This window comes from Megalops cyprinoides, chromosome 3 (assembly GCF_013368585.1).
Source record: "Megalops cyprinoides isolate fMegCyp1 chromosome 3, fMegCyp1.pri, whole genome shotgun sequence".
Lineage (NCBI taxonomy): Eukaryota > Metazoa > Chordata > Actinopteri > Elopiformes > Megalopidae > Megalops > Megalops cyprinoides.
This window is the reverse complement of record NC_050585.1, coordinates 23,455,851-23,469,342: the sequence shown is the minus strand read 5'-3', so window position 1 is coordinate 23,469,342 and position 13,492 is coordinate 23,455,851. Positions and strand designations below refer to the sequence as shown.

The 13,492-nt window shown below is 43.1% G+C and overlaps 1 protein-coding gene and 3 pseudogenes across 10 annotated transcripts in view; all 4 read right to left on the bottom strand.

Moving 5' to 3' along the window:
- Window positions 1-13,492, bottom strand: part of LOC118774311 (protocadherin gamma-C5-like) — a 195,078-nt gene that overhangs the window by 97,143 nt on the left and 84,443 nt on the right. Inside the window, exon 1 of one of the 10 annotated variants that reach the window (XM_036523577.1) lies at window positions 10,855-13,428. The exons of the other annotated variants lie outside the window; for them this stretch is intronic. Coding sequence (XP_036379470.1) covers window positions 10,855-13,293 — 2,439 coding nt within the window. The 5' untranslated portion in view covers window positions 13,294-13,428. Of the gene's footprint in view, window positions 1-10,854; window positions 13,429-13,492 lie in introns of those variants that run through there. 10 annotated transcript variants of the gene reach the window in all.
- LOC118774314 lies at window positions 107-2,474 on the bottom strand (annotated as a pseudogene).
- Window positions 3,686-6,187, bottom strand: LOC118774313 (annotated as a pseudogene).
- LOC118774013 lies at window positions 7,207-9,539 on the bottom strand (annotated as a pseudogene).

The window sequence follows — 13,492 nt, the reverse complement described above, 5'->3', positions numbered from 1 at the left end:
CACGTTCTTTTATGTCCTTTTCCGCCATTGTCTCTGTACCACTCACGTCAACGCTCAGAAGACTTTGACTGATGGGTCGCAGATATTTTATATCACTTTTCCGCGAGTCAGTTGTCATGCACACTTCGTAATTATACCTGTGCTGTAAAGTTCCTGTACCTCCTGCGTCTGCGTAACAGGGTGGATAATACGGGATAACTGGAAGATTGGACTGATAGAAGATCCGAGATTGTCTCCATCTGTAAACTTTTACTGATATTATAACTACTAAACATGAAATGAAGAGGAAGGAAACTGCAGCCAAGGCCAAGACTAAATAAAAAGTCAGGTTGTCATTGTAATCCTTGTCCTGCGTAAAGTCAGTGAATTCAGAGAGCACTTCCGGAAAGCTGTCCGCCACCGCCACGTTAACATTGACTGTAGCTGAACGAGAGGGCTGCCCGTTGTCCTCTACTACAACAGTAAGTCTTTGTTTCACTGCATCTTTATCAGTGACCTGGCGTAGAGTTCTTATTTCTCCATTCTGTAAGCCCACTTCAAACAGCGCCCTGTCTGTCGCTTTCAGCAGTTTATATGAGAGCCAGGCATTCTGTCCCGAGTCCACATCAACAGCGACCACTTTAGTGACAAGATAGCCAACATCTGCTGAACGAGGCACCATTTCAGCCACCATAGAAACACCAGTTTGTACTGGGTAGAGAATCTGAGGTGCGTTGTCATTCTGATCTTTAATGAATATGTTCAATGTCACATTACTGCTTAGTGGAGGAGAGGCTCCGTCTTGTGCTTTGATATTAATCCTGAGGATTTTTATTTGTTCATAATCAAACGACCGCACGGCGTGTATGACACCGGTCTCTGAGTTAACGGAAATAAACGCAGACACAGGCGTTCCGCTTACTTCTGTGTCTTCCAGAATGTAGGTGATTCGAGCGTTCTGATTCCAGTCAGCGTCCTGTGCGCTCACGGTGTATATTGACGCGCCTGGATGGTTATTCTCGACAATGTAAGCGTTGTAGACGCTTTGAGGAAACACCGGTGCATTGTCATTCACATCAGAAACTTTTAGATTCAGCGTTGTAGTACTTGAGAGAGGAGGTGACCCTGAATCTGTCGCAATAACAGTGATGTTGTATTCAGATACTCTCTCGCGGTCTAGAGTAGCGTCTGTTACTAAGTTATAATAATTCCTCAATGATGATTTTATTTTAAAGGGAATGTCCCCTTCGATCGCGCATGTAACATGGCCATTTTCCCCAGAATCTAAGTCTTTGGCGTTGAGTATAGCTATGGTTGAATCAGGGGGAGCGTCTTCAGGCACGGGGCTTTTGAATGACATCACGTTTATAACCGGTACATTGTCATTGACATCGATTATTTCTACTATAACTTTACTCGAGTCCCCAAGACCGCCTTGGTCTTTTGCTTCAATTCCAATTTCATATTTCTTTGCCTTTTCAAAATCTAATTTTCCACTTACAGTTATTTTACCTGTCTTTTCATCTAAATCGAAAGTTTCCGCAACGTTGCCTTTAAGGTTAGCGAGTAAATACGTTATTATACCATTCGATCCGCTATCTGCGTCGCTCGCGTTTACTGTCGTGATATATGTGCCCTTCGATGCGTTTTCCAACACAGTAGCCCTGTACACTGACTGGTTAAACACAGGCGCATTGTCATTGACATCTAGAACAGTAACATCTATATTCACTGTACCAGATTTCTGCGGGTTGCCTCCATCAACAGCGATTAATTTCAGAGAAAGGCGGGGCTGATCCTCTCTGTCTAAGGGTTTTTGCAGGACCATTTCTGCATATTTAACTCCATCTGGACGCGCGTGCTGCTTCAGAATAAAATTATCATTCGGTGTTAAAACATAATTCTGAAGAGAGTTAACGCCCACATCAGGGTCATCCGCGCTCCCTAAGAGAAAGCGCGCTCCCACTGTAGCCGATTCGCTAATTTCTAATTTAATTTCATTTTTTTGAAAGGTCGGCGCATGGTCGTTAACATCTAAAATTTCTACAGTTATGTGATGCAGCTCCATTGGATTCTCAAGAATAATTTCGAAAGTAAAGCTACACGGAGATACGTCACCACAGAGCTGCTCCCGGTCTATCCTCTCCCTGACGACCAAAATCCCTTTGTCTGTGTTCAGCTCTGCGTACTGAATGCTGTCTCCGGTCACGATACGGGCCCGACCCGACCGTAATCTTTTCAGTTCAAATCCCAGGTCTTGAGCGACGTTACCAATTAGCGACCCTTCTTTCATTTCCTCTGGAATTGAATAACGTATCTGTCCTCCAACAAAGTGCCCAAGGGAAACTGCCATGCAAAACAGTACTTGCCATTTCAATCGCCAACACGCCAGTTCTGTCCGCGCATCCAGGCGAACGGATCCTTTATTTTCTAGTTTCATCTTTGACTTTCTCCCTTCAAAACAACTAATAATATCACGTTAAAAATTAAAGAGAAGAAAGTGTGTTTAACTGTAAAATCCAGATCGAAATGGAGAGTCGCAATACGGATCTGTTATCGAAATGATGGAGCGTTAGACCTTTCTTTCTCTCCTATGCTCTGTCTGCCTCGCATTCCCTCTCTCCCCCTCACTCCCCGCCCCTCTCTCTCTCTCTCTCGAACGTTAATAGTATGATAAAATAGGAGGTCCTCAAGGCAAATTCACTCCACTGATCAACAGCGACCCTTACAGTCAAATCTTGGAAGCACTGATAAAATAACACAGGAAAGTGTTCAAGTTTTAATGTGTGCAGGAATATTCAATGTCAGACTACAAATAATGCAGAATTATTTCGGAAACTACAATCTGCAAAATTACAATTAGGAACGCATGTGAAACGATCAATATTAAACCGTGTAACAGTTTCTGAGACTGGCGTAACTCATGTGACATGAAATTGCATAAATGCACTGTTGATTTTGACGAGTTTCTTTTTTTTAAAAAATATAGGTTCTGCGTAATCTTGGAAGGCAGATGCAATAGAGCAGCAAGTGCTAAACTGCACAACCAGTAACCTGCGCTGTCCAGCGTACTGAAATATTGCACTGTTCGAAGAGAATCCGAGGCAAGAGCAGGGAGGAATCTTTCAGTCAGAAAAGTAATACAAAGTGTCAACGTAGCAATGGTGATAAGTCAAATGTAATCAATGACAGATGAATTGTGCAACAAACCATACAACAGACCTAAATTTACGATGCCACACAAAAGCACTGCAAAACGTTTATCCAAGAAATCCACGTTAAATCCAGAAAACTAGGGAACCGTTTCGGTGTTGAGAAACGCAAATAAAATAAGTTTTGTATCATTAGGAATTCGGTTTCAGTGGTCTATAAAGGATAGGATTATAAAGGATATTAGGATGTTCACACGAAAGTTCTCATGTCGATCCATTCACGGTGACATGTCTCGTAGACGTTGCTATTTTAAATAGATAGTTCCCAAACAATGTATTTCACCAAAATCAGCTGCCACTGTTGCCTTGTTGGCTTGCTCTCAGGGGGTCTCAGGCTTGGGAACAATGTAAAGCTGCTTTGTGACAACTTGTGTTGTAAAAAGCGCTATACAAATAAAAATGAATTGAATTGAATTGAATAAATAAATACACCCTCACCTGGTCGGGGGTGTCTGGCTCATCCAGAATGTTCTTCTCTTTCTGCACGCGCAGCATACTCTCCGTGGAGCTTGGGTCCACCGTGAGATTGTCCTGACTGCAAGGTCTGACATATTTACAGTCACTCTTCCGCGAGTCAGTTGTCATGCACACCTCGTAATTGTACATGTGCTGTAGAGTTCCTGTACCTCCTGCGTCTGCGTAACAGGGTGGATAATACGGGATCACTGGGAGATTGGACTGATAGAAGATCCGAGACTGTCTCCATCTGTAAACTTTTACTGATATTATAACTACTAAACATGAAATGAAGAGGAAGGAAACTGCTGCCAAGGCCAAGACTAAATAAAAAGTCAGGTTGTCATTGTAATCCTTGTCCTGCGTGAAGTCAGTGAATTCAGAGAGCACTTCCGGAAAGCTGTCGGCCACCGCCACGTTAACATTGACTGTAGCTGAACGAGAGGGCTGCCCGTTGTCTTCCACTACAACAGTAAGTCTTTGTTTCACTGCATCTTTATCAGTGACTTGGCGTAAAGTTCTTATTTCTCCATTCTGTAAGCCCACTTCAAACAGCGCCCTGTCTGTCGCTTTCAGCAGTTTATATGAGAGCCAGGCATTCTGTCCCGAGTCCACATCAACAGCGACCACTTTAGTGACAAGATAGCCAACATCTGCTGAACGAGGCACCATTTCAGCCACCAGAGAGACACCAGTCTGTACTGGGTAGAGAATCTGAGGTGCGTTGTCGTTCTGATCCTGGATAAAGATTTTCACAGCCACACTCGCACTGAGGGGCGGTGACCCGCCATCTCGAGCTGTTACATTAAAATCAAAGGTCTTCATCTGCTCATAATCAAATGACCGCACTGCGTGAACCACTCCGTTGTCAACACCGATAGAAATGAAGGAGGACACGAGAATTCCATTGACTTCCTTGTCCTCCAGAAAGTAGGAGACGCGGGCGTTTTGTCCCCAGTCCTCATCAATCGCTCTCACAGTAGTAACGGAAACTCCGGGCAAATTATTTTCCATTAAAAATATGTTATAATTTACGCGATCAAATACAGGCGGGTTATCATTTACATCAGAGACTTTAACCCTCACCGTTTTGTTGCTGGAGAGAGGCGGTGTTCCTTCGTCTGAAACCGTGATGGTAATATTGTACTCCGCAGTAGTTTCTCGATCGAGAATGCCGTCTGTGACTAAAGCATAGTAATCGGTTAAAGATGATTCTATTCTAAAAGGGATATCTCGATTAATAAAACACTGCACTAAGCCGTTTTTTCCAGAGTCTGCATCCTCCGCATTTATGACGGCTACTGTGGTTCCCGGTGGCGAATCCTCTGGGATCGAATTTGAAAACGACATAAATTGTGCCGTGGGGATATTGTCATTTTCATCATAAATTTGAATCACAACTTTACACGTATCAGTCAGTCCACCATAGTCTTTTGCTTGCACGGTTAGTTGATAATTTTTCCATACTTCGAAATCTAGTTCACCAGCCAGCTTAATCTCACCAGTTTTTGCATCAATCTCAAACATTTCCTTAGCTTCTGTCGTCACGTGCGCAAAAGAGAAAGATATGTCTCCATAAGACCCCTCATCTTCGTCAGCTGCGCTTACGGTAATTATCACAGTCCCCTTTGGAGAATTTTCTTTGACCTCAGCTTTGTAAACGGACTGACTACAGACAGGTGCATTATCGTTTGCATCCAGCACTGTAATGCGGATGCGAACAGACCCGGATTTTTGAGGATCGCCACCATCGGTCGCAGTAAGCATCAAGGAGAGATCCTTCTGTTTCTCCCTGTCTAGCGGTCTTTGCAGAATCATGTCAACGTATTTACTGCCGTCTGGTTGGTTGTGAATTTCTAACTTGAAATTATCACTCGGTTTAAGCGAATAGCTTTGGATGCTGTTAGCACCCACGTCAGGATCTACTGCGCTTTCGAGTGAGAAGTGAGTTCCAACCACAGCGGATTCGCTTATTTCTAAAGATATGTCATCTCTTGGAAACATCGGAGCATGATCATTGATGTCGCGAACCTCGACTGTAACACGATATAACTGGATAGGATTTTCGACGATGATCTCCAAACTGAAGCTACACGGAGTAGTCTGTTTACACAGCTCTTCTCTGTCAATTCTCTCTTTAACTACCAGTATCCCTTTGTCTCTGTTGAGGTCTACATACTGACGGCCTCCTTTTGTGACAATACGAGCTCTACCGGAAACAAGCCTTTTAATTTCCAAGCCTAAATCCTTCGCAATGTTACCAACAAAGGATCCTTCGACCATCTCCTCCGGGATAGAATATCGTGCTTGCCCGTAAACCATCGCTGCACCGTGAAGACAAATAAAAAGGAACAGCACTTGCCATCTGCGACCGCATTCTGTCTTCCCCAGGTTGCGTGCACGAGCTATAACCCCCAAATCAAGCATACTGTTCTTCGTGTATGAATCCCGCAAAGGTTACATCAATATAAAAAAACGACTCTATTTCACGGGAAAAAATATCCCTGAAAATGTAACCGATCTTTCCTCTGTTCAGTCCGGCTGCGTCTGTGTTTCTCAGCACCAGTGACAGAGAGGGGAGGTACCAGCGCATCACGCGCTGTGGATAATATGTCTTATTGATCAACAGCGGCGCTCAGAGTTGGAATAAAGGTAATACACTGTCTACTTACAGCGTTTACTACAGTCCTCACTTTGAGGATATGAAATGATGGTGGAATTATACTACCGTATTTACTACGTGATCTTGGTTAATTAAATATGTTAAGCCACAATACAATGTCATTCACGATAATTTTAATATAAGGATGAATAAGTGTTACTTATTTAATGTTGCAATACTATTTGAAATCACTCTCTTGAAGAGCAGATGGGCAGTTCGAGAACAATGAAAGTCATTTTCCACGAAAATGTGGAGAAATGTCAACAATAGCAAGCTGAATATCTTAAAGCCATCAAATAGAAATATTTGACATGCATTTAATAAATAGAGGTCAAATCTACGTGTATTAAGAGTTAGAAAAGAAAATGCAGTCTCACGTAAATACACACACACGCTTAAATAGATACAAGGCACACTAAAGTAGTTTCAGTTATTGTCCAGCTACCTTTGATTTTCATTCCAGGACAGTGTCTGAGATCTAAAGAGATGATTTACTTTGAGCTGAAAAATCTCGACATTTTGTCAGCGACTGCTAAATATAGGAATAACCTTGAAAACACTACAGCCTGGGTTGACGCTGGGTCTCTAGTCACGTCATCGAAGTCACAATGGCTCCCCATACGAAAAAGAAATATTTAGTAATATACAGAGAAATATGTTGTTCAATCCAAGTATACATCGAATATATATCTCCAGTGTATTCTTGGATTGACTGAAATACTTCTCTGTATATTACCAAATATTTTCTTTTCGCACGGGGAGCCATGGTAACTTCACTGACATGTGCCTTGGTGTTAAAGATTAGGAACAATGTCACTCACCAGGGTTGCATTTTCTTCGTTCAAAATCTTCTCTTTCTGCACATTCCTCATTGTCTCAGTACCACTCACGTCAACGCTCAGGAGACTTTGACTGATTGGACGCAGGTGTTTTATATCACTCTTCCGCGAGTCAGTTGTCATGCACACCTCGTAATTGTACATATGCTGCAGAGTTCCTGTACCTCCTGCGTCTGCGTAACAGGGTGGGTAATACGGGATAACTGGGAGATTGGACTGATAGAAGATCCGAGATTGTCTCCATCTGTAAACTTTTACTGATATTATAACTACTAAACATGAAATGAAGAGGAAGGAAACTGCAGCCAAGGCCAAGACTAAATAAAATGTCAGGTTATCATTGTAATCCTTGTCTTGTGTAAAGTCGCTGAATTCAGAGAGCACTTCCGGAAAGCTGTCCGCCACCGCCACGTTAACATTGACTGTAGCTGAACGAGAGGGCTGCCCGTTGTCCTCCACTACAACAGTAAGTCTTTGCTTCACGGCATCTTTATCAGTGACTTGGCGTAAAGTTCTTATTTCTCCATTCTGTAAGCCCACTTCAAACAGCGCCCTGTCTGTCGCTTTCAGCAGTTTATATGAGAGCCAGGCATTCTGCCCCGAGTCCACATCAACAGCGACCACTTTAGTGACAAGATAGCCAACATCTGCTGAACGAGACACCATTTCAGCCACCATAGAGACACCAGTCTGTACTGGGTAGAGAATCTGAGGCGCGTTATCGTTCTGGTCTTGAATATAAATCTTAACCGTCACATCACTACTGAGTGGTGGAGAGCCTCCATCTTGCGCTATTACGCGAAACTGGAAATTCTTAATCTGCTCGTAGTCAAAAGAGCGCACTGCATGGATGACTCCACTGTCAGAGTTAACAGATACATACGAGGAGACAGACACCCCATTAACAGTCTCTTCTTCCAGTATGTAAGAAACACGAGCATTCTGATTCCAGTCAGCGTCTTTGGCATGTATCAGAGCAATGGATGCACCTGGGGAGTTATTCTCTGTAACCTGTGAAGTATACAGACTTTGCGCAAAAACTGGTGCATTATCGTTAACGTCAGTGACCTTCACCAGCAGAGTTTTTTTACTGCTCAGTGAGGGGACGCCTTGGTCGGCAGCTGAGACAGTGATGTTGTACTCAGAAACCGATTCACGGTCTAAGACACTGTCTGTTATCAAAGTGTAATAGTTTGTTAATGAAGATTTAATGCTAAACGGGAGTGTATGATCAACAGCACAAGTGATCTGACTATTTTTCCCCGAATCCAAGTCTTTGACGTTGAAGATAGCGACAGTTGTCCCTGGTAACGCGTCTTCGGGAATTGTGTTAGAAAAAGATGCCAACGTTATGACGGGAGCGTTGTCATTCACATCTGTCACTTCAATTATGACTTTGCAAGAGTTTGACAAACCGCCTCCATCTTGGGCGATTACATTAATTTGAAAATGTTTAGATTTCTCATAATCGATTTCGCTGGATACTTTTATTTCGCCATTGTCTTGATTCAGAGAAAACATCTTAGCGTTGGGTCTCGTGATATCGTCAATATAATATGTCACGTGTCCGTTTATCCCCTCGTCTACATCTGTTGCGCTCACGGTTATTACCAATGTGCCTTTAGGTGAATTCTCGGCCACAGTAGCCTTGTATACGGCTTGACTAAAAACTGGAGCATTGTCATTAGCATCCCGTACACTAACGTATATGTTTACAGTACCTGTCCGCTGAGGGTTTCCTCCGTCAGCCGCAGTCAGAGTTAAAAACAACTCGCCCTGTGTCTCCCTATCGAGAGGACTCTGCAGAACCATCTCCGCGTATTTACTACCGTCGGCAAGTGTTTGCTCTTTCAGATTAAAGTGAGTGGTGGGTTTCAAGCTGTAGTGCTGAAGGGTATTTATACCAACGTCTGCATCTACTGCGCTTCCAAGAATGAAATGAGCTCCAAGTACTGCCGACTCGCTTATATTCAGATTTATTTCTTTTGTCGGGAAAACGGGAGCATTGTCGTTAATATCCAAAATTTCCACAGTAACGCTGAATAACTCCATAGGGTTTTCCAGGACCATTTCGAAACTGAAGCTGCAGGGAGACGTATGCGCACACAGCTCCTCTCTGTCTATGCGTTTTTTCACAAGCAGAGTCCCTTTGTCCGTGTTCAGCTCCACACAGTCGCTACCGTCCCCAGTAACAATGCGGGCGCGACCCGATTTAAGCCTCTTCACATTCAGCCCCAAATCTTTTGCGACATCCCCTATCAAAGACCCTTGCACCATTTCCTCCGGGATCGAGTATCGGACCTGAGAATGAACTGCGTTTGGAAAAATCACGCACAGGGCGAACAACGGTATTTTCCAAAGCGTCGCCTGCTTTTTCTTCAACACATTCATCACGGTGAGAATAAAATAAAACGCTGTCTTAAATGTTAAATAAAACGTTAGATTTATGAACCTCTGTTGTAATTCCCAAATAGAAAGAAAGAAGAGTAATCCGGCGCAAATTCCACTTCTACGTGTCCGGTTTAATATTAATCCGCCTCGACAACTGCAGTTCTGCCCGTCTCTCCCACTCCCACAATACATAATGCGGTGGGAGGTGCTCTGAGTATGGGATACACACCAAACGTCTCTTATTGACCAACAGCGGCGCTCAGAGTCCACAGCGGGGACAGGCACTCATTACAAACACGACCTGCACTACAGCAAAAAATCAGTTCATTATTATTATTATTATAATTAGTGTATTACAGATGTTCTCACACTCCATGCATAGCAATTTTAAAATAGCAAATATAATTATTATTAATTAAATTATTATTATTGGTAATAATAATAATAGTTTATTATTTGCTATTTAAAAATTGCTGTGCATACAGTGTGAGAACATCTGTAATACCCTAATTTGATTCAAAAAGCATTCTCTTTATAATGATTTAACAAATTTGTTGAGGGCCTATATGCATTTTAAGAGATGAGTATTGCATTCATTTTCCGTGCTGTAATACCATGCAGATAGAAACGCTGGGGAGGCATGCTGCGCGGCTTAGCCAATGCATGGCGCGCTCTCGCCGTTTCAGAACCACTGGTGTGGACAGCGACACATGCACACTCAGAACCCAGACTCAGCGAAAGGAAAGCCACAGGGATCTATGCTCTAAAAAACCGCAGCATAATGACACAAGAAAAATAACACCAGCATTATATGAATCGAAGGGATACTTATTTTATGCTTGCACTTGTTATCACGACCTGTAAAAATAATAAAATTTCACTCCGCGCTGAACTAATTGCTTAATAAATATTTTAAAGGATACCCATGGATTATTTGCTGCATGAAAAAATGGTATACATTTGTGCACAGCTGCGTATTTATTCAATGTCAGACATTAAGAAAACACGGGAAAGTAGCAGCAAATAAGCGGGAGTTAAGTCAAAATTGTGACATAAGCCCCTACACTGAGAGTCATTCAAACGTGTGGCTTAATGGTGTCTTAATGGTGGTGGAAGTGTGGCACAGTAGGATATAGGTTTGTGACAAAAAGTTACATTGCTGTCGTACCCTTTAGCAATGCACAGCACTTCACTTGAATTCAGTGAATAGTCACTAGCATACAATGACACAATTACGATCACCCTGAAAGGGGCATCTGTGAAGCAAATAGTAAAACATCATCCTACCACCTCACAACAAAAATAAAAGACTTACCAAAGTTGTCGCTGTTGAATCAACACATGCTTGTTTCTCCTGCTTTTCCATCGTTTCTGTACCACTCACGTCAACGCTCAGGAGACTTTGACTGATGGGTCGCAGATATTTATTATCACTTTTCCGTGAGTCAGTTGTCATGCACACCTCGTAATTGTACATGTGCTGTAAAGTTCCTGTACCTCCTGCGTCTGCGTAACAGGGTGGATAATACGGGATCACTGGGAGATTGGACTGATAGAAGATACGAGATTGTCTCCATCTGTAAACTTTTACTGATATTATAACTACTAAACATGAAATGAAGAGGAAGGAAACTGCAGCCAAGGCCAAGACTAAATAAAAAGTCAGGTCATCATTGTAATCCTTGTCGTGCGTAAATTCAGTGAATTCAGAGAGCACTTCCGGAAAGCTGTCCGCCACCGCCACGTTAACATTGACTGTAGCTGAACGAGAGGGCTGCCCGTTGTCCTCTACTACAACAGTAAGTCTTTGTTTCACTGCATCTTTATCAGTGACTTGGCGTAGAGTTCTTATTTCTCCATTCTGTAAGCCCACTTCAAACAGCGCCCTGTCTGTCGCTTTCAGCAGTTTATATGAGAGCCAGGCATTCTGCCCCGAGTCCACATCAACAGCGACCACTTTAGTGACAAGATAGCCAACATCTGCTGAACGAGGCACCATTTCAGCAACTTGAGAGACACCGGTCTGTACTGGGTAGAGAATCTGAGGGGCGTTGTCGTTCTGATCTTGGATACGAATCTTAACCGTCACATTACTAGTCAGTGGTGGAGATCCTCCATCTTGCGCTTTAATGTACATTTTAAACTCTTTGATTTGCTCATAATCAATTGAACGCACTGATTGAATAATTCCGTTATCAGAGTTAACAGAAAAGTATTCAGAAACAGGTGTTCCGTTAATGTCGCTGTCTATGAGGTAATAGGAGATACGTGCATTTTGTCCCCAGTCAGGATCCGTTGCACGGACCGAAAGCACTGACAGACCAGTGGGATTATTCTCCGTTACCCACGAGCTATAGGAATTTTGTTGAAAGGCTGGTGCGTTGTCATTAATATCAGAAATTTCTAGGAGGACCGTTTTCTCGGTAGACAAAGAAGGTATCCCCATGTCAACAGCAACGATGGTAATGTTATATTTCGAAACTTTTTCTCGGTCTAAAACACCATCCGTGACCAACGTGTAATAGTTCCTCAGAGACGTCTTTATCTTAAAGGGCAGGCTTTCGTCAATAGATAAATGCACTTGCCCGTTCTTCCCCGAATCTAAATCCTGAACACTTATCAGACCTAACACTGTTCCTGGCATAGAGTCTTCCGAGATCTTACCGGAGAATGACGTGATGGTTATCACAGGGCTGTTATCGTTCAGGTCCAGGATTTCAATAATTAGTTTACACGAGCCCGTCAGACCCCACGTGTCTCGTGCCTGTATATTAATTTCGTAATGTTTTACTAACTCGTGGTCTGTTTTACCAATGACTCTGACTTCTCCAGTTTTTGAGTTTAACTGAAATTTTTGTCGAATGCTCTCATCGGCATGGGTGAAAACGTAAGTGATATTACCGTTAAAACCGATGTCAATATCAACTGCTTTAACTGTAGAAACAAGTGTGCCTTCCACAGCATTTTCAAACAATGAAGCTTTGTATAATTCCTCGGTGAAAACCGGTGCATTGTCATTCGCATCTAGTACCGTGACGAATATCTTCACTGTTCCTGACATCTGCGGATTGCCACCATCGACCGCAGTCAATGTTAGAGACAGATCGCCCTCTTTTTCTCTATCTAGCGGCGTCTGTAGAACCATTTCGGCGTATTTACTGCCATCTGGACGGCTATGCTGCTTCAGAACAAAATTGCTTGTGGGCTTCAGCGCATAGCTTTGCAGACCGTTTAAACCTACGTCTGGGTCTACGGCGGTGTCTAGCAAAAAACGCGCCCCGACCAAAGCAGATTCGCTAATATCCAGCCGTATTTCTTTCTCTGAAAATGCGGGTGCATTGTCATTTATGTCCTGGACTTCGATAGTGACCACGTACAGCTCAAGCGGGTCTTCCAACACCATCTCGAGACTGAAACTGCAGGGAGACTGCTGGGCACACAGCTCCTCTCTGTCTATCCTTTCCTTCACCACCAACTGCCCTTTGTCCTTGTTAAGATCCACGTACTGCTTTTTGCCGTCGAAGACGAGGCGCGCACGACCGGAAAACAGTCTTTTAACCTCTAAACCCAAATCCTTTGCGACGTCCCCAACAAACAAGCCCTTTTTCATTTCCTCTGGTATCGAATATCTGATCTGGCCACAAATTGCATTAATTAGAAATAGGAGCAAAATGGAGAATCGTACTTGCCACCCAAGCGACGGGCATTTCATTTGAGAAGCGGTTTTCACCCCCAATCTTCTTTGGTTCCACATGTTACAAGGCAGTGTTTGTTTGGTAATTAAAGATCAAATCCACGCTCCCGATTCCTCCTCTTAAGATGGAGCAGAGCGTTGTTTTGGTGTTTGATTTGTTATTTTGGCCCCGATCACTCGATGCGCTTGGTTCGCTTCTGCTCTCTCCAGTGAAGAGCTGTCTGCGGAGACGCAGTTAAATATCAGCGCAAAATATAAT